Source organism: Saccopteryx leptura, chromosome 10 (assembly GCF_036850995.1).
Source record: "Saccopteryx leptura isolate mSacLep1 chromosome 10, mSacLep1_pri_phased_curated, whole genome shotgun sequence".
In the NCBI taxonomy this organism is placed as follows: Eukaryota; Metazoa; Chordata; class Mammalia; order Chiroptera; family Emballonuridae; genus Saccopteryx; species Saccopteryx leptura.
In genome coordinates, this window is record NC_089512.1 from 20,240,426 (window position 1) to 20,261,293 (window position 20,868).

At 41.0% G+C, this 20,868-nt stretch overlaps 1 protein-coding gene across 2 annotated transcripts in view; it reads left to right on the forward strand.

Annotated features, from left to right (window-relative positions):
• GADL1 (glutamate decarboxylase like 1) overlaps nucleotides 1–20,868 on the forward strand; it is a 186,774-nt gene that overhangs the window by 27,485 nt on the left and 138,421 nt on the right. For both annotated transcript variants that reach the window (XM_066350801.1, XM_066350802.1), the window contains exons 2-6: nucleotides 4,167–4,339; nucleotides 9,886–10,012; nucleotides 13,525–13,615; nucleotides 17,413–17,519; nucleotides 18,640–18,755. In XM_066350801.1, the coding sequence (XP_066206898.1) occupies nucleotides 4,167–4,339; nucleotides 9,886–10,012; nucleotides 13,525–13,615; nucleotides 17,413–17,519; nucleotides 18,640–18,755 (614 nt within the window). The remainder of the gene's footprint in view (nucleotides 1–4,166; nucleotides 4,340–9,885; nucleotides 10,013–13,524; nucleotides 13,616–17,412; nucleotides 17,520–18,639; nucleotides 18,756–20,868) is intronic.

Here is a 20,868-nt window from a genome sequence, read left to right on the forward strand (position 1 = left end):
GAGTGACACAGTAAGACTAGAACTCAGCGCTCTGGATGTCTAAGCCACTGGATCGTGCAGGAGGTTTGGGATTGTGCAGAAGGGTTAGATAGGATGACTTGCATGAGAACGGTACAGTCAGCCAGTCAGTTCTCACCGTCTAAGCCACTGGATCATGCAGGAGGTTTTGGATTGTGCAGAAGGGTTAGATAGGATGACTTGCATGAGAACGGTACAGTCAGCCAGTCAGTTCTCACCGTCTAAGCCACTGGATCGTGCAGGAGGTTTTGGATTGTGCAGAAGGGTTAGATAGGATGACTTGCATGAGAACGATACAGTCAGCCAGTCAGTTCTCACCGTCTAAGCCACTGGATCGTGCAGGAGGTTTTGGATTGTGCAGAAGGGTTAGATAGGATGACTTGCATGAGAACGATACAGTCAGCCAGTCAGTTCTCACCGTCTAAGCCACTGGATCGTGCAGGAGGTTTTGGATTGTGCAGAAGGGTTAGATAGGATGACTTGCATGAGAACGGTACAGTCAGCCAGTCAGTTCTCACAGAGCGGTTGAGTGCTTGTCAATGCCAACAGCTGAACTATGCCCTCCCATTCTGGGCTAAACTGCGTGACTGTCATCTGTGTCCTGAATATTGCGGCAGAAAAAGTGACAGTCACCTACCATTGCGATCCTCTCTTCCCACCCTTCCACAGCGGATAACTCACCAGCCACTTGGTCTAGACTTCATTGCCTTGATTATTTTGACAACTCTGAGAAGGCCTCCCTTCCTACTGTCATAGCTTAGAGTCACATTGTAAATGTCACTTTGTTCTTACGCATTTATATATTTAATAAATATTAAATAGATATTGCCTACTAATAATATTACCTAACATTTATTTAGTTAATATTAAAAACATGTACTAGGCACTATTTTAAATCTTTATCTGTATTAAATGTATTCAATCTTAGTCAAAGGAAAGAGGCTGCCTCTCAATAGCTGAAATGAGTTGAAGCTGAATTTATTGTTTGCTAAACAAGGGAGAGCTGTACCTCTCTTTGAAAAAGAAAAAAAAAACATAAGCTGTGCTCATGTAGAGTTTTGGAAGATAAGGCGTTGAGGAATTGGTGGACATTCAGAAGTCAGAGTGTTTTGAGGTCAACTGGTTTTCACATATGGAATGGTGGTTCATGGAGTAAGATTGGATGATGGACTGACTCTCAGAAGTCAATGACTATGAAATAGGAAAAGAGAGTGGCAACAGTAGAACGAATGGGAGGAGAAGAAAGTGAGAGGATCTCATTCAGCGGTTTTTGATACTCCAAAGACCAAACTCAGTTATGACTAGTTGACCCTGTTCCATAGGTTGTTCTTTCAGTTCTACTGTCTCTTCTCTCACCCATGAATTGTGCTCTATGTCTGTCCCATCCTCGCCAAAGGTATCTCCTGCTCAGGTAGGTCTGGTAACCTGCAGTGGCATCTAAGAGGAGGAGGGCATGATCACTGGCTTGCTGGTTTCTTTTATTTAGTAGCCGACAAATATTTATCAGGCTCTTAGAATCAACAAGGTCCTTTCTGGGTGGTGCAGAAACCAGATGAAAGCAACAGCTACAAACTCATGCTCTCATAGAACTTAACCTCTGTTAGAGAGACAGATATTTAAACAAATAAATGATTAAATGCATGTTGTATGTCACATGGTGGTCACAGCTCTTGAGTCAAATAAAGAAGAGAAAGAAGGTTGGGGAGAGAAGTGGTTGTGGGTAGAAGCAGGGTTATCAAAGAAGGCCTTGTTGAGAATCTGATGTTTAAGGAAAGAGTCAAGGAATATTGATGAGTCCAAAGCGGTGACCATAGAGGACAGTCATGAGAAATCAGGTTTGAGGTCCAAGAGATGATGGGGAAAGGGGTCCACTTAGGGCCTTCGGTGTCATTCTAGGGACTTGGCCTTGGGTTTAATGAGGTCAGTGGCCATTGGCTGGTTAGAGTAGAATAGTCATCATGTGGTCTGAATGATCTTTTCGAAGAAATGTAGGAGCTGCTATGTTGATAAGAATCCACATGGCATGCAAGGTGTGGGTGGAGGTTGGGAGCTTAGTTGAGGGGCTGCTACACTGATCTAAGCATTTGATAGTTTCGGGGAAGGGTGTAATAGAAAGAAGTTATATTCTGGCCACGTGGAAGATTCCTTCAATTGAAAGACTTTATGGTTAACCACTATACCTCCGGCAGTTAGATTGGAAGTCATGGGAATGCTTCCCCAAAGGTCACGGCTTGACCTACTATAGAATCTCCAGAGGGTCTTTTCCGATTTGGGAAAGTGCAGGGAGAGGAAGAGTCATGTACTCACGTCTGACAGTAGAAAGAAAACGTTTATCGAGCAAAGAGGAATACTCTATCCCCAACTTTTATAGTATTTTATTCTAGATAATTGTATGAATTATGGGTATTTTTAATTGATTGCTGTGGAGACAGAGATGATTTTAATTCCAATTTCACTGCTATTCTGGTTGCAAGTGGATGTTTGACATTTTTAACGAGAGAGAAATAGAGAGAGAGAGGCTCTAATCCGAGAGGGCTACAGAGTGACTGCTATTCCCTGGGCAATAAAAACCTGAAATCCTACTAATGAGGTAAAAAAAAAAAAAAAAAACCCTAACTTTTGTGTGTGTGTTTAATAATAGCACTGCCTACTGACATAACCAGGGTTTCCTGAATAATTGCCCTCTTTTCCCGTTTATTTTTAGGACCTAAAAATTCAGGGGAGGAACGTGCCTTTAGGTGTAGGGCATTTCCTCCTTCATGTGCAATTCCATTCCTTTGACACTTGGCCCTAAACCATGTTAAATACATTCCTTCCCATGAAAGAGAACTGAAACCGAAGGGTGGAATTAAACTTTGACATCGCAGCTCTGGATGGATGGTTCGCCCTCCGGTGTGAGGATGAAAGACGGAGGATCGCTTGCTGCAGATTCCATCTTTCCCAGATCAGGGGCATCTTCTGGTGGCACCTCATCCGCCTCCGTGAGCAAACACCATTTGAGCTTGTTGCCGGCAAGAGAATTAGAGGTTTTATAAACCACAGAATTATATCACCACATTTCACATGGCGGAGAAGACAAACTCAACAGCGTAATAAATGCTAATGCCGGTAGAGCCCTCAGTCAGTATGAAAACATTTGAAATAGTGTTAGTGGCCTGTTTAAGGTCATTTTGCGAAGTAGAAGTAAGGCACGGTGGTAGGTGTGGTGCTGAAAAACACTTTAAAAAAAATTGTTTCTGTCCATTTCCACAACATATAAATAGACATGAAGATTCTAAGGAGGAGATACTAATTAGAAAAAGAAAAAAAATCAAATCAAAGCCTGTAGCAGATATTGGTGGAACTATCTGGATTAAGTTGCCAAAATTGTGTTTGTGGAGGGCTATCTTTTGTTCTCAGATATTAATTTCCAGGCTGACTTTTAACCTTTAGTCACTTAGCGGCAATTGTGCCATCCTAAAAATGTTCTGTCTCATCTTTCCGCCTGTGCTAAACTGCAAATTGGAGGAGGTTAAAGGCATTCACTATGGGTGTACACCAACCACCCTGCTCCACATTTCCTTTTATCCTCTTTCAGTAGGAAATGGCTGAGGAGATTTAAGAGGCGGGGGGTGGAGAGGGTGTCTCTCGTGGACAAAGCACTGTCTGTGATAGAAAGGGCGATTTAAACATGAGCTTAAAATGTAAAGTTAAGAAAAGTGACATTTTGAGATTGTTTTTTCTTCTTTAGGGATGACTTCTTAAATACTTTTAAGATCAATCCTTAAAAAACCACAAGAGAGGTTGTGTTCATGAAAGAGGAGCTCGTGTTTACAAAGATCTCTTGTACATGTTTGGAAGGTGTTTGCAAGAGGGAGTCAAATGGGTTGGGTTTAGTTGTTGTTGTGTTTTTTTGTTTTTCATTTTTGAGCTCCTCCACAATCCCTGGTGCTAAACAAGATGCTGCAGGAACGGAACATAGAAGTTTCTTTTTCTAACTCTGCGGTTGGGCACTGTCTAAGATACCGTCAGCGTCAGTGCTGCAAATGAATGGTATTAAAACAAAGCACGCCATTTGAAGCGGGGGTGACGATTCACTTTTTTACCCTGTGTTTTGCTGTGGTCAGTTCAGATGATCTCTCAAACACCATTTCTCTGTGTGCTTCCAGGAGATAGTGGTCAACAGGAGGCAGTCCCGACTAAGAAGAACACTGTTCTTGTGGATGGGGTCATACTGAATGGTCCCACGACCGATGCGAAAGCAGGAGAAAAATTTGTTGAAGAGGCCTGTAGGCTCATAATGGAAGAGGTGGTTTTGAAGGCTACAGATGTCAATGAGAAGGTAAAAAGTGGAAGCCTATAAGAAATCTCAGGAATGGGAAAGACTAGTTCCCCCCCCCTCCCCAAATCTGGATGGCTAGATATACGGGGAATGGGAAGCATACACTTTGATAGCCTCTATGCCTTTGTCTCAAGGGGCTGCCTCGATGGAAATGTTTGCACCAGTCCCTGTGCCCCTCTATCTGCTCTCTTGGAAGGGTGAACTCATAAAAGCCAGTATTTGTAGGAGGATCGGCTGGGACTCCAGAACTTATGCATCTAAGGCCTCAAAGCACAGGGCTGCAGCTTCCTGCTCTGGATAATACTATAGATTATGAACTACCTGAGGGTCTGACTTGTATAGTCCTTAAAATACACTTTGCTCTCCAGTTCTTGGTACACCTTCTTTATTTAGCTAATAAAGACCAAGCTGAAGGTAGAAAGGGTGCGAAATGTTTTAAAATTCATCTGAGGGTCCTTACCCGGAGCTTGTCTGAGCTTAGGTTTAGAAATCTTGGGTGGTTAAGTCTGACTGCTGACTGGTACCAATGATTGGTTTTAGGTTTCAAATTGAAGCCCACATTCAGATTCAAAATGATGTGGGAACTACTACTGACAACATCTACTCTTAAGAGTATGTAGGATGAGCCAGATGATGTTGTAAGGGGGACTATTCCATATGTATTTGTGTATTTAATTCTTAAACACCCCGCAAGGGAAGGTACTCCTTGTTAATTCCATTTTAGAGATAAAGGAAAAAAGGAAAAAGAGACACACATACACAGGTCAAGTACTTTGCCCAAGGTCACAGGCTAGTGAGCATCTGAGCTGGCACTAAAAGCCAGGAAGTCTATCCCTTTAACTGCTCCTCTGTGTCTCTTAATATCTCTAAATCACCCTTTCTCACACTGATCACCTTTTCTAATGGAATTGTATTACCAAAAATGGATCAACAGATTTTTATTCCAGTTCTGTTTATCAGAAATAAGTTTCATTTAAAAAAAAAAAAAAACCATTTTAAACGTGAAATGGAATTTATTCTGAATTTTTGATCACATGCATTTGGGAAAATTAATACAAAAATAGATTAAAATGACCAGTGAACTTTGAATAGTTATGTTCAAGGCAAAGTCACTGATATTTCCTGATGATATATTTATAATTGCCTATTTTCTGGTCTTAGCTGTACTTGTGAAATATTTTGTCCCTGCTTTACTTTGGAACACATTGCTCCTCTGGTAAGATTTTTTTTAATTGGCCTTTATTAAGTCATTAAATATTAACTAAGTGTTAGCTATGGGTAAGACATTATATCTGGCCTTGGGGAGTATAAAGAAAAATAAGATAAAGGCTCAGCTGTGAACTGAATTTATAATCTAATTGAAAGAGTAAGTTTTCATTGGAAAATAGAACAGGGGGTCCCAGTAAAAAAATGTAATAAATGCTCTGTGACTGTGACTGGCTGGGGATTTCACAGAGGAGTGGGCCCTTTGAGCTTTGATGTAGAATGTGAAGGTCAGGGAAGGTTTTGATGAGCAGGGTGAAGTCAGCCCCTGTGAGCTGAAGAAAGCAGGAAGGTAAATATGGAGAGGGAGTTGCAAAAGAACAAGATTCATTTAACATAGTAAGGGGACCTTTTTTTTGCCTAGAAAGAAGTGTTCACAGAAGGAACCGATGGGGAAAAAGATGAGAAAAGGAGACTTAAAATCCTAAGTTATCAATTAAGGATCCTTAAGTTAATCAGAATATATCAATAGTAGATATGTAGGCTATCTATGTGAATGTGGATGGAAAGCTCTGCTGGGGTTGAGGGAGGGGAAAAGTTTTTATGCCACTAACTTAGCCTCCCTTGCCAGAGATCTAACAGGGTATCGTTAAAAGGTAAGGGAGGTGAGGAGTAGTAAGGGGCAAAGGAGCTCAAATATGGAAGGTTTGACTTGGATGGTGGGCACACAATGCAATGTATAGGTGACATGTTATAGAATTGCTTAATCGTTTTATTTACCCATGTCACCCCAATAAATTTAATTTAAAAAATAAAATAAATAAGGTGAACTGCTTATATAACCCCACACTTAGTGAGATGATTACTTCTAGTACCCTCTGTGGTAGACATACTTCCTCAGCTGCCTTTTTTTATTTTTAATGAATTATAACTTATATTTAGTAAAATTTACTCTTCTATGTACTTTTCTACGTGTTGTGAAAAGTCATGGAACCATCACCACCATCCAGATATAGAACAGTTCCATCACCCCCCAGATTTCTCCATACCCCAATGTATTCTAACTCTCCCCTCAACTCTAGACCCTAGCAGCCATTCATCGTTTTTGTTTTTTTTTTGTCCCTGTAGTTTTGTCTTTTCCAAAATGTCGGATAGATGGAATCATAGCACAAAGTAGCTTTTTTTTTAATTGAATTTTATTGGGGTGACACTGGTTAATATAGTTTTACAAGTTTCAGGTGCCCAACTCTACAACAATCTCTATACACTGTGTTGTGTGTTCAACCCCCACCCAAGTCAAGTCTTCATCCATCACGGTTTATCTCCCCTATACCCTTCCCCACCCCAACCCAGCAGTCACTACACTGTCATTTTGTTGTTGTTGTTGTTGTTGTTTGTCCTTTTTTGCTCTATCCCTCACCTCCCTCCCCCCAACCCTCCTCCCAACAGCTGCTCTCCGTGTATGAGTCTGTTTCTATTTTGCTGGTTAGTTCGTTTTGTTCATTAGATCTCACATATGAGTGAAATCATAGGGCTCTCATCTTTCTCTGACTGGCTTACCTCACTTAGCAGAATGCTCTCCAGCTCCATTTTCAGTCTTGCTGTTTTCCTTCAGCAAAATTTATTTGAGATTCATCCATGTTGTTGTGTGTATCAGCAGTTAATCCTTTTTCATTGTTTCAGTTGCTTTTGATTTACCTCTGCCTGTCATAGTCCTGACATCAGAGTTTAATCCCATACCTCTTGGACAACTCGGTATTTCCTCCTGCTTCCCCCAGCCTCCCACCCCTTAGCCTTCCCTCTTCCTGACTACTCCCCTGTCTCTCTCCTCCTCTGCACAGACAGACTTTTTAAAGAGTGTCTTCCCTCCCTTCCTCCCTCTAATTTCTCACCTCCTCCATTGTCACCTCTCAGCAATCTGGCCTGCACTCCTACCTAAGTCAAACCGCTCTTGCCAAGAACGCCTCCTTGTTGATAACCCCCACAAGCACTTCTCAGTCTTTATCTAATTTGGCTTGTCACTAGGATTTGACAGTGATGACCGTCTGTCTTCTCTTCCTTAGAACATTCTTTTTTCCTTGTTTTAATAGCACTAGGATTCTCCCTGCCTCTTAAGGGGTGTTCTCCACCTCACACATGAGCTCCTCTCCCTTTGCCTATTTCTCAAGTATTGGTGTTGCTCAGGCGAGATTCTGAACCTCTTCGCTGTAGGTTCATTCTCTCTGAGCTGTGTCAACCATGTGAAGTTATCACACTGTGTGCCTGAACCTCTCTTCCTCATCTTCCACAGAACCTTCCGACCAACTGCTGTGCCCCTTTTGGATGTCCTGAGAAGCCTTAGACTAAATATTCTCAAAACTCATCCTCCCTACCCTGTCCAGAAGCAGACGCATCTCCCTATCACTACCATCAACCTATGTGTGCATGCTAGAGACCTCAGGATTGTTCTCGGTTATTTTTCCTCCCATCCTCACTGCGAAATGATGCCCAAGTTCTACTGATTCTGCATTTTAAATATCTCTAAAAATACTCGTATCTACTCTCATCCAGCTTACCACCTTCTCTAGCCTGATTCATTACAATAACCTTTATCTCCAATTTTACTTGGAATCCTCATAGGGCAACAAAAGCTGTTGTCCAAAACAAAGATATGATTGTATCATCACCCTGTCCAAAACATTCCAAAGGCTTCCTCAGTGCCAAGTTCAAACTCTGTGACATGCCACATAAAGCCTGTCATAATCTGAGTCTTGCTTATTTCTTCATTCATTCATTCATTCATTCATCACACCTTTATTGAGCTTCCCCTTATATGGCAGGCTCTGTGTTAGTTACTTGGGACCAGCGAAGAGACCAATGTCTTGGCTCTCATATTGATTATATAGGAAATAATAAATGTTGGATGGTGATAAGTGCTACAGAAAAGTGAAGAGTAGAAAATTGAGGGGAGATTGATAGAGATAGGGTAATGTGCAGCTTGTCTTTTAGTAAGGGAATCAGGATTGCTGTCATTGAGGAAATGACATTTGAGTAGAACTTTGAAAGCAGTGAGGAAATTAGCTAGAAGGATATATGGTGGAGGGTCCAACCAGTGCAAAGACCCTAAGCTGGGAGCATGCCTGGTGCATTTAAAAACAGCAAGGAGGTCTGACCTCTGGTGGCGCAGTGGATAAACCTGACCTGGAACGCTGAGGTTGCCGGTTCAAAACCCTGTACTTGTCTGGTCAAGGCACATATGGGAGTTGATGCTTCCTGCTCCTCCTCTCTCTCTCTCTCTCTCTCACTCTCTCTCTCTCTCCTCTCTAAAATAAATAAATAGAAAAAAAATTAAGAACAAGGAAGCCAGGGTGGAAAGTCATGCTGGATGAGACAGAAAGGAAACACTACCAGGGTAAGCAGATTACACAGGATCATTTTAGGTCATTGTACAGACTTTGGCTTTACTTTGAAAAATATGGAACTATTTGAGCAGAGAAATGACTGTGCTAGGTTGATAGTAGACTGTCACAAGGATATAAGCACAGAGACTAGTTAGCAGGTATTTCCTATTCCAACCTCAATGCTCACCTCTCCCTTCTTCAGACTGCATCTTCTAGCCACACCAAACTTCCTTCCTTCTTCCCATGTGCCATGAGCTCATCTTCCGTATTTTAGCCTTCCTCACTCCTGTTTCTTCCATCTAGACTCCCCCTTGCAGCCCCCCACCTCCTAATCCAGGGGTCCCCAAACTACGGCCCACGGGCCACATGCGGCCCCCTGAGGCCATTTATCCAGCCCCCGCCGCACTTCCGGAAGGGGCACCTCTTTCATTGGTGGTCAGTGAGAGGAGCATAGTTCCCATTGAAATACTGGTCAGTTGGTTGATTTAAATTTACTTGTTCTTTATTTTAAATATTGTATTTGTTCCAGTTTGTTTTTTTTTTTTTACTTTAAAATAAGATCTGTGCAGTGTGCATAGGGATTTGTTCATACTTTTTTTTATAGTCTGGCCCTCCAATGGTCTGAGGGACAGTGAACTGGCCCCCTGTGTAAAAAGTTTGGGGACCCCTGTCTTAATCTTTGCTTGGTCCACTCTGCTCTTATTTTACATAACAACCTAGATATCAGTTCCTCCAGGAAATCTTCGACCTTCCAAATCTGAGCCGAGGCTCCTCATTTGTTTCAGTGATTTTTACATTCCTGTTGTAGCTCTTTCCATGCTAAACTGTGGTTGCACATTTACGTCTCTGTCTCTCCCACTTGTCTGGAAGCTTCCTAAGGGAAGCTAGTTCATGCTTCTGACATTCATTCAATGCCTGGATCTCACGGGTGCTCAATGAGCTGTTCCGTTGCTAACCCTCCAGGTTTGTGAATGGCAGCCTCCTGAACAACTGAAAGAGCTCCTGGATTTGGAGATGAGAGACACAGGAGAGCCACATCACAGGCTTTTGGAACTCTGCCGTGACGTCATACGCTACAGTGTCAAAACTAGTAAGAAGTGACTTCCTTGATCTATACCTCTGACAAGTTCTTACCTGTTCTTCAGCGTGTATTTGCCTCACTCTGAGTATGACAATGTTTATGGGATGAAAAACCTGGATCAAATCAGCGGTTTTGATACTTTATACATGGTTTATATAATCTTTATTACAGATGTGTTGTAAAGGCCAAAAATAAAATGATAGAAAGCTCTTGGTGGTAGTGGTCCCATATAAACATTATCCGCTCCTTGGCAATACCCATTCTCCGTGTATAATCAAGACCATGCATTATTACTGCTATTTATCATTTCTTATGTTAGTGCAAACTGGCAAGTGACATTTTGATTATAAAACTTGTAAGGGATTTTAAATCTTGATGGCTCAGAATATGGGGAAAAAAGTTCAAGAATGTGTCTTTAATGTAAATAAGAATAAATTTATTTGGAAGATACTTATTAAGTCTAGGCAGTTGGTAATTATCAAATTATTTTAGCACTCCTAGTAGGATCAAAATATAAAAATCTTTAAGAAAGAATAATAAAATGAATACTGTACATGGTAACTTTCTGCTGTGATAGTTTCACAATAATGCTTAACAACTGTGATCTTTGTAAATGCAGTAACGATACCGTTCTGTGCTGAGTACTTTCCAACTGACTGTTAATATCCCATCTACCCAGGGAACAAGTTCTAAAAGTAGGAGAATAACTTTTCAAAATATGCAATTTTCAGGGTGATGTAAAGGTAATCTAGTGCTTAAGACCATACAGGCATTTATGCTTTGTGAATTCTGACACTGAACTAAATTTAGTGGAAGGCACATAATCAAATCCTGGCTAAAAATAATTGGTTTATATTCCCTTGGGGAAAGTCTGGTGTATGTATCAAAAACCCACTTAGCATTTCAAAAGCAGAGATACATATCTTATAATTATAGTGCATGTCAGAAGTGTAGAATGACATTTAATGCAGTAGATTGTTCAGTACACTGGATATTTTCCATAATGTTACCATGGAAATCAATCATAAATTAACACAGAACTAAAAAAAAAAAAGTATTAAAATGACTTGTAGCAATGTCTGGTTTTCTTTGTAGGATTAGAGGAAGTTTTCCATGTTTCATTTAAAAAAGACATTTTCTTTTGATACTTTTTATTAAACCTCTAGTTGAAAGAGGAGAATAATCTAAAACCAAATGCTGGAAGTTGTAATGAGAGGTCACTAACTGAAATGTTCCCAAATACTCAAAAAAGAGACCCCCTGCATCCTTGTTTTTGGTCATGCTGCGCTTCCTAATGTCAAGCCGGTGAGCCTGGTGTTTGGTGTGAATAGTCACACTGTGTAAAGCCAAGGACCTTTATGAATCCTTTTATAGGAGGGAAAAAATAGAAAGTTGGAACTGAAGTTGAGTCTTAAAGGCAACTTGCCTTTGAATAAAGTTGAATCAGAAAGTTTATGTAATCTGCATGATGAATCACGTCTTCCTCTATCTATACAATGCCAGTTGCATGACGAAAATGGTCCAATGTGAAAAATAAAAAGGCCACTCATTGCCAGTAGCCTGAAGTGAACCCTTGTTGGTGGATGAAATGTGTGTAAATTTAGAGAAGTTAATACCAATATTTTCAGAGGATAAAGATAGCAGATAGCAGGCCCTGATATTTATATCAGGTCTACCGGAAAGTTCTGTCCTTTTCTATCACAACAAGTTTCGACACATAAGCACATGTTTATTTGGCTCATGTGTGCCCCTCTATTTTTATCACTTAATGTATACATACTGACGTAGCAAACTAACTAAAACAAAGTTGATTCACGTTAGTCTTATGTGTGAAGCGATAGTGTACCCATGTCTACTGATAAAGTTCATTTATGCCACTGTATTTGATATAAATTTCAACAAGGAAGAAATGCTACAGAAGCATGTAGAAATTTATTGAAAGTGTTTGGTGAAGGTACAGTTTCTGATAGGACATGCAGAAGATGGTTCAAAAAATTTGAAACAGGTGATTTTGACCTTTCTGATAAGCCACGTTCTGGGCGACCATCTTTGATCAATGACGATGTTGTTAAGACCATGTTGGAGCAAGATCCTTTTCTGACAACATCGAAGATCGCAGAAAGGCTTAATTCAGCTCAGCAAACCATTTCGGACCATATTTGGAAGATAGGATTGATGTGGAAATATTCAAGATGGGTGCCACATGAATTAAGTCAGAAGAATTTGGATGATCGAGTCGTCATATGCACATCTCTGCTTGCTCGGAACAAAATCGAGCCCTTCTTGAACTGGATGATAACTGGGGATGAAAAGTGGATTACCTACGAAAACATCGTAAGGAAAAGGGCATATTGTGAACCCGGAAAACCTAGCCCTTCCACCTCTAAACCAAATTTGACTCTGAATAAGAGAATGTTGTGTATATGGTGGGACATTCGAGGACCAATACATTATGAGCTTTTAAAACCAAACGAAAAGCTCAATTTGGAGAAGTATCGTCAGCAACTGGATAATTTAAAGACAGCAGTCCAAGAAAAGAGGCCGGCGATGTTCAATAGGGAGAACATCATACTGCATCATGATAATGCCAGGCCACATGCTGCTTTAAGGACTCGTCAAAAAATTGCAGAACTAGGCTGGGAAATTCTGTCACATCCACCATATTCCCCAGACTTAGCACCCTCCAACTATCACTTGTTTTTGTTTTTACAAAATTTTTTGAAGGGCAAAAAATTCAAAAATGAAGAAGATATCAAACAAACACTGGTTCAATTTTTCACATCAAAAGATAAAACATTTTTCAAAAATGGGATATACAAATTGCCCTCATGCTGGCAAGAAATCATTAATAATAATGGAAATTATATATCTTATTTAATAAAGTTTATTGCCGGTAAGAAAAATTTGTATTTTGTTTTATTCCAAAAACGGACAGAACTTTCCGGTAGACCGTATATATGTACAATGTTCAAATAACCCATTCTTGAGGGTTTGGGTCATTGTTGTAGACAGAAAGGAGCAGGCAAGCCAAAGGTTATAAAAGATTGCTCAAGTTTTTCTCAGAAACATAGTATAATTCATTAGAAAGGGCTAGGAGGTGGGTCTTTCACATTTGTTTTCTATATGCATGATTAGGTTTTGAATGCTTTTTGAAAAATTAAGGTGTAATTTACATTCACTACTATGGACAAATCTTTCATTCTCAGATCAATGAGTTTATATTATACATATATGTATGCAAGTAACATCACTCAGATAGCAATAAAGACCATTCTCAGCACCTAGAGGGTCTTCAAGAGCCTTTTAATCAAATCTCCTTCCCAAAGGTAGCCAGAATTCTAACTTCTATCTCCACAGATCATCTTTGCCTGATATTTTTATGTCATAGAAGTGGAATTGTATAGTATATACTTTTTTACTGTTTAAAAGATTCACTTATGTTATTGCTATGCAGTATCAATAGTTTTTTTTTTTTTCTTTTTTGATGGCTGTATAGATGAATACTCTGTTTAAATTTACAGACCATCCAAGGTTTTTCAACCAGTTGTATGCTGGACTTGACTATTACTCCTTGGTGGCCCGATTTATGACAGAAGCATTAAATCCAAGTGTGTAAGTATCATACTGAAATTGTACACAATGTAGATTAGAAATGGTTTTTTTTTTTAAGTAGATGAAATTTTATTGCATGCATTTCTAGTTAATGGTTTTATTTGTGCAGGGTCATCATAAATAATGGAGTAGTCTTATGACCAGGGGTCCCCAAACTTTTTACACAGGGGGCCAGTTCACTGTCCCTCAGACCATTGGAGGGCCAGACTATAAAAAAAAACTATGAACAAATCCCTATGCACTCTGCACATATCTTATTTTAAAGTAAAAAAAAAAAAAGGGAACAAATACAATATTTAAAATAAAGAACAAGTAAATTTAAATCAACAAACTGACCAGTATTTCAATGGGAACTATGGGCCTGCTTTTGGCTAATGAGATGGTCAATGTGCTCCTCTCACTGACCACCAATGAAAGAGGTGCCCCTTCCGGAAGTGTGGCGGGGGCCGGATAAATGGCCTCAGGGGGCCGCATGCAGCCCGCGGGCCGTAGTTTGGGGACCCCTGCTTATGACAGTAGCATTCAAAGAGCTGTTGGATTTGATAGCAGTTCTGTGAGAGGGTAAGGCAGGTATTATCTTCACTTACCAGATAAGAACATTGAGTAAGCAACTTTTAATTTATTCCTGTATGAAAAGCCAGGTCTTTGCCAAGTCCTGCACAGATACTTTAAGTAAAAACAAACCTTGACTTTGCCTTCATGAATCAAAATATCTAGTGAGGTAGAGATGCTCCAAATTAATCAAAATATGCAAACAATTTAAAATCTTAATTCTCATGATGCTATAAATATAAATAGAACTTTATTTATTTATTTATTTTAGTTAGGAGCTCTAGTATGTCTTCTCTGAGGAAGTTCTAGCTAAGAGCTGAAGGATGAGTAAAAGTTAGCAAGATGAAAACAGGAGAGATGAGCTCTAAACAAAAGGAACAGCATATACAAAGGCCCTGTGTCAGGAGACAACACGATACATGCTATGAACTGAATGGTCAGTGTGGGTGTAGCTGAGAGAACTATGGAGAATATAATGAAAGATAAGACTGAAGTGAAAGGCCAGACCTGTAGGACCCAGGTGTCCATGTTTGTGAGTTATTCTAAATACCATGGAAAGCCATTGAAGGATTCTAAATTGTTAGGTGCCATTTGTTTATTGAAAATATCACTGAAAATTTGGAGAAAGGATTGGAGAAGGCCAAATAGGAGGTTATCACCTTATTCAGGTGAGAGATTATAGTAACTTGGACTTAGATGGATAGTGGTAGGAACAGAGACAAAAAAAAAAAAACTTTTTTAGAGGATAAAACAGAAGGAACTAGATAACATATAGGATCTTGGAAATGAGGAAACAAGGGAGATTTATGTGATGACACCTGGATTTCTGGCTTTCATAGCTTGGTTGAAGGTCACGCCAGTCATTGAGATAGGAAGGGGATGAAGAGGACCGGTTTTCAAGTTTATGGTGAAAAAGGCAAGAACAGCATTCAATTTTCGATCATAAGCATTTGAGTTTGCAATGACCTTGTGATATCTAAGAGTATATACTTCCAGGCTGAGAGATATATGGGATGATATTCTGATATCTATAAGAAAAGTATACATTTAGGAGTTGTTGGTGAACGATGGTAACTAAAACAGTGGCAAGGATGAGTTTCCTTAATTAAGTCAGTGGTTCTCAACTCTTTCTTCTCATTAGACAACGTGGCAACTTTTTTTTTTTTTTTTAACTGAGTCCTGGGTCTCAAACCAGATCAATTAAATCTGAATTTCTGTGGGTATGAGAAAGATGGAGACTCTTTAAAGATAAAAACAAAGCAGGAGACAGAGAATCACTGCTTGTGGCAGTTTATACACATAAACATATATCCTTTTATTCCCCACATTATTGATATGTGTAAACTGGTTTCCTAGCATGGTTGTAAGATAGAACCTAGATTGTGTGTAAAATGATATAGTGTTTATAGAGTGCTTGGCCCACAGGGAAATGGCACATAGTAGGTGTTCTTTTTATTTTCTCCTTCCTAAAGTTTTTACTTCCAGATGTTAAAGTAACTGATTAAATCCTGTAACTATAAATCTGAATGTGTCTGCTTAGCTTGCATATTTAGAGTATACATACATTAAGATACAATTTACTGCAATCACTTAATGGTTAGAGAAGGAGCTTATAGATATTTAGTCATCCTCAAATTATTGGGAGAAAGAAGAAACTCAGATTTGGTTACTGTCCCAAATTAGATTCCCTAGGAACCTGCTCTAGATGGAATTTAGTGAGCAAGATATTTGTAAAATTATGGAATACTTTGGGGACGAACATGGGTGACTGGAGGAGAAGGAAACAGAAGCTGGCAGAGGCAGGAGTCAAGCTGCCATGCAGGCGCAGTGACAGTCAAGGCGGACCCCATGGAGAACTCTGAAGCCACAGTGACTTTATAGGTTGGCCTAGAGTTGAGACCACATGGCCAGGCCTTTAAACCTCCAGTTGGACCAATTATCAGGTGTAGACCACCATAGATAATGCTTTGACCTTAGGGAAGATGGCCTCCTGCAGCTGAGGTCAATCCCTAAAAAGGCTGACTTAACAATGCTCTTTGACTACAGCCTTCTAGCCTGAAGCAACAAATCCTTCATTGACAGGGGATCTCCGTGGTGCTTTGCACTAAAACCATCTATAAAGAGAGATGTCCCAAAGAGCACTCCCCATTTGTACAAACACAGGAGTGGGGTGTAGGAAGCTGTAATCTAGGATGGGTAGTTTCCACATGGACTATCCAGCGCTATTAGGGTACTAACAGTGGCAACCTGATAAAACCTGGATACCGCCTGACCTGCGGTGGCGCAGTGGGTAAAAGCGTCTACCTGGAACACTGAGGTCACCGGTTCAAAACCCCGGGCTATCTTGGTCAAGGCACATATGGGAGTTGATGCTTTCTGCTCCTCCCTTCTGTCTCTCTCTGTCTCCTCTGTCTATAATGAATAAATAAAATCTAAAACTAAAACAAAAAACAAAAAAACCTGGATATCATGACACAGGTTTTTCTTTAGCTAGCATCCAAAGCATCGTACAAAGAGTAAATTGGCCACTGCTCATGACTAAGGCAGAGAATGCAGACTCGCTGCCTTCACCTCTGCCAATGGAATTGAAGCTTTTCTGTTTTTGGGGTTTTTTTTTTTTTGTATTTTTCTGAAGCTGGAAACGGGGAGAGAGAGTCAGACAGACTCCTGCATATGCCCGACCGGGATCGACCCAGCACGCCCACCAGGGGCGAAGCTCTGCCCACCAGGGGGCAATGCTCTGCCCCTCCGGGGCATCACTCTGCCGAGACCAGAGCCACTCTAGCGCCTGGGGCAGAGGCCAAGGAGCCATCCCCAGCTCCCGGGCCATCTTTGCTCCAATGGAGCCTTGGCTGTGGGAGGGGAAGAGAGAGACAGAGAGGAAGGAGGGGGTGGTGGTGAAGCAAATGGGCGCTTCTCCTATGTGCCCTGGCCGGAAATCGAACCCGGGTCCCCCGCACACCAGGCCGACGCTCTACCGCTGAGCCAACCGGCCAGGGCGAAGCTTTTCTGTAAATCAAGACTACTGCAGTAGCTTGATATCCTTGAGGCCACCCGCATTTATCCACCCAGAAGAAGCAGTGTCGCTGACTGTGTATTTCTCTATTTCCAACGGATGAATTTCCAAGAGCTCTACCTACAGATCAGCAGCCACATGGTTAAATAAAAAAACTGCGTTTCTTGGGACACCAAAGGGATGTTTTAACTCTAGTCATAGAAGTGAAGTACTTTTTATATCTATCTAGTTATACATATGAGGTGTCCCCAGTGTTTCTGTTAGTGGAAGAAGCGGTTCTGAAGAAAATGATTGAATTTATTGGCTGGAAAGAAGGGGATGGAATATTTAACCCAGGTAAGTACAATTAGTTACTGCCATCTCCCTTCCATTACAAGCATCTACAAATGTACGCATGTGTTATATGAAGAACAACTCTTTGCAGGTTTATACATCACAAAAAGTTGGATATTAGTGACGCTGCTCAGGGAGACTCTAGCTTGTGCCTTTCTCCAGAGTGCTAGTATTTTACATCCATGCTAAATAAATGGCATGAACGCTAAACAAATAAGATAGCTACAATTTAGGATTTATACCTAACGCAAATGAATTTACATGCTATTGGGAATTTGGAAGGGCTATAATAAGATTTTTTAGGGTTGGTTTTTTTCTTTTTTGGATTTTTCTGAAGCCGAAAACAGGGAGGCAGTCAGACAGATTCCCTCATGCACCCAACCGGGATCCACCCAGCATGCCCACCAGGGGGCTATGCTCCGCCCATCTGGGGCGTTGCCCTGTCGCAACCAGAGCCATTCTAGCGCCTGAGGCAGAGGCCATAGAGCCATCCTCAGCGCCCGGGCAAACTTTGCTCCACTGGAGCCCTGGCTGCAGGAGGGGAAGAGAGAGACAGAGAGGAAGGAGAGAGAAAGGGGTGGAGAAGCAGATGGGCGCTTCTCCTGTGTGCCCTGGCCAGGAATCAAACCTGAGACTCCCGCACGCCAGGCCGACGCGCTCCACCACTGAGCAAACCGGCCAGGGCCAGATGTTTTAGGTTTTTTAAATCGATTTTACCTGAGAAGTTTCCTAAATCCCATTTTACTTATCCTATAATCCTTTTTTGGGGGGAGGAGGAGGAAAGCAAAGATGAACATGTGTCACCATGTTATTGATCAGATGACAGGCAGAAGGAATATGACTAACCTCAGAGCTCATAGGTTGAAACTTTCAGTTTCGAAAAGTTCTGGGATGAGGGAATAGACGCAAACTTCTCACTCTGCTGAGAGTGGAACTGGTGGGGATGAGAAACTAGGCAGCGTGTGAGAGCAACAGGGCGGGAGGCGTGGTGTTCTGATGACTTTCGTAGTGATTCGTCGTTAGACCAGAGCAGCCACAGCCACTGTGCTTTTCCACTGTAGTCAGCACTTCGGGAGCTATAACTTCATGCTGTAAATATGCCATTTCAATTTTGTTTTTGCAGGTGGCTCAGTGTCCAATATGTACGCCATGAATTTAGCTAGATACAAATATTGTCCTGATATTAAGGAAAAGGGGCTGTCTGGGTTGCCAAGACTAATTCTTTTCACATCCTCAGAGGTAAAAAAATATATATATGTATTCTTTTTGCTGTCAGACCTAGGTTTTTCTGAGAATGCATTATTTAAGAGGGCTTGTTTGTTTGCGGACGTCTAGCGTGCTTTTATCCTCTCTGTGGGTGACTGATAGACCTAAGTTTAACACCGTATTTCATTCCGCGAGAAATGTGGATGGGTTTGATATTGGCCACCCAATTTTCTACATCACCTTTATGCAAAATTTATAGTCTATAATATTTTCTTTAGGAAAAGAGAACATTTCATTTGAAAGTGCCATCTCTTTCTGTGAATCTCCTGAGTATCTCGTTTATGAGAACTTAGGATGATTGATTCTGATCTCAGCTATGTCATCTGCTCACATCTCCTTGTAAAATTGATTGCTTTGAATGACTAACACAAGGACGTTTCAAGAAGAAAAGGATACATTCAATAATAATGAACATCTCTCTCTTTCTCTCTGTCTCTCATGCACGTGCACACAATTGGGTGTGGCTACACACAATTGGATATTGCCACAATCCCCTATCTCATGTTCCTTACCACTTAAGTAAGGGGTCTAATTGTAGCTAGATTCATTGGCTTTGAATTAGGTTGCCTGGATTTATTTTCTGTCTCTAGTATTAATCATCTAAGTGACTTTGGGAATGTTGATTAATTCCTCTGTGCCTTAGTTTCCTAATTTACAGAAATGAGCATGTGAGTTAGCTCTTGTATCTAACAAATTATCCCAAAACCCAATGGCATAGAAACATATATATATATATATATATATATATATATATATATATATATATATAATCGCTTACAAGTCTTGGGATAGCTGGGCAGTGCAGCTACTCTTGCTGGGCTCCGTCACTTGTCTGGGGGTTGGCGGGCCAATGGCTGGCCTAGGAGGGGCATGGCTGGGATGACTCCAGAGAGTCCCCTTTGCTCCGCTGTCTCACCCTCCAGCAGACTAGCCCAGGTGTGTTCTTGGGGCAGAGGAACTGGGAGAAAACAGCATGGAAAACATAGTGGGACTCAGAACTGGCACCTTGTCATTTCTCCCTCATTTTTCTGGCAAACTAAGCCATGTCTAGGAACCCAGATCTAAGAAGTGAGCAAATCACCTCTTAAGGCCATTTGGCAAATCACCTCTTAAGCCATTTAGCAAAGGGTATGGATGCAGGGAGCATGAACAATTTAGAGCCATTAAAGCAACCCAACAACTGCGCGAGTAGTCACCAGTTAGTGGGCTGATGCAAAGATTGCATAAGTTAATGCTTGTGAAGTAGCCCCTAAAAGATAGACAAAAATATTAGCTATTATTGTTAGTGGGTGGCGAATGATCCAACCTATAATGATGTGGATAGAACAGATGGCACAGTTTACGGGCCATCTTATCTGGAAGAGATTATGTTTTTTCTTTTCTATTTTTGTGTGACTCCAGTGGGTGCCCCTGCCCATTCCACCGCTGCTTCTTCCCCACATTCCTGGCAGGGACAGGGACAGTGTAGCCTCTGTACCTTCTGCAATAATTTTAGGTCTCCGTCAAACATGTCAGACTGGCAAAATCTGAAAATTCTCTGTTATTTCCAGCTGGGCTTTCCTGTTTCTGTTATTTTCCTTCAAGAGCAAAAGCTACTTTGTTATTGCAAAAGGACAGAGGTCCCCAGTGGAAGAAAACCTGACACGCCCACATTTTCCTCCTATCCTGTATGACCTGTGCTGTGATTAGTTCCGCACTAAGTGCATAGCGTGCATTGGGTATTGGGAGGCATCTGGGAGAAATGATCTAGTCTGAGATTCTTTACTTAGCTGCCCCATGGCCCTTCTTCATGAGACATTGTTTATATAACAAGAGAAGAATATTTGGGAATGTGGACACCTGAGAAAAATACTTGGTTATTTGAGATTATTACGGAATAGAGTTTTCCTCTCTGGATTTCAACCCTTGGTATTTCAGTTTGAGGAACCCTAGTATATCAGAAATGCAAAGTCCTTCCTGAATTTGAATTCTTATTTTCATGCCTAGGAAAGCTGGTTACATAGGGTCCCTGCTATCAGCTCAGTGCTTTTACCTTTGCATTTTTCATTCTCTATTTGGTTTTAAGCCTGCTAGAGTTCTTTTCTGG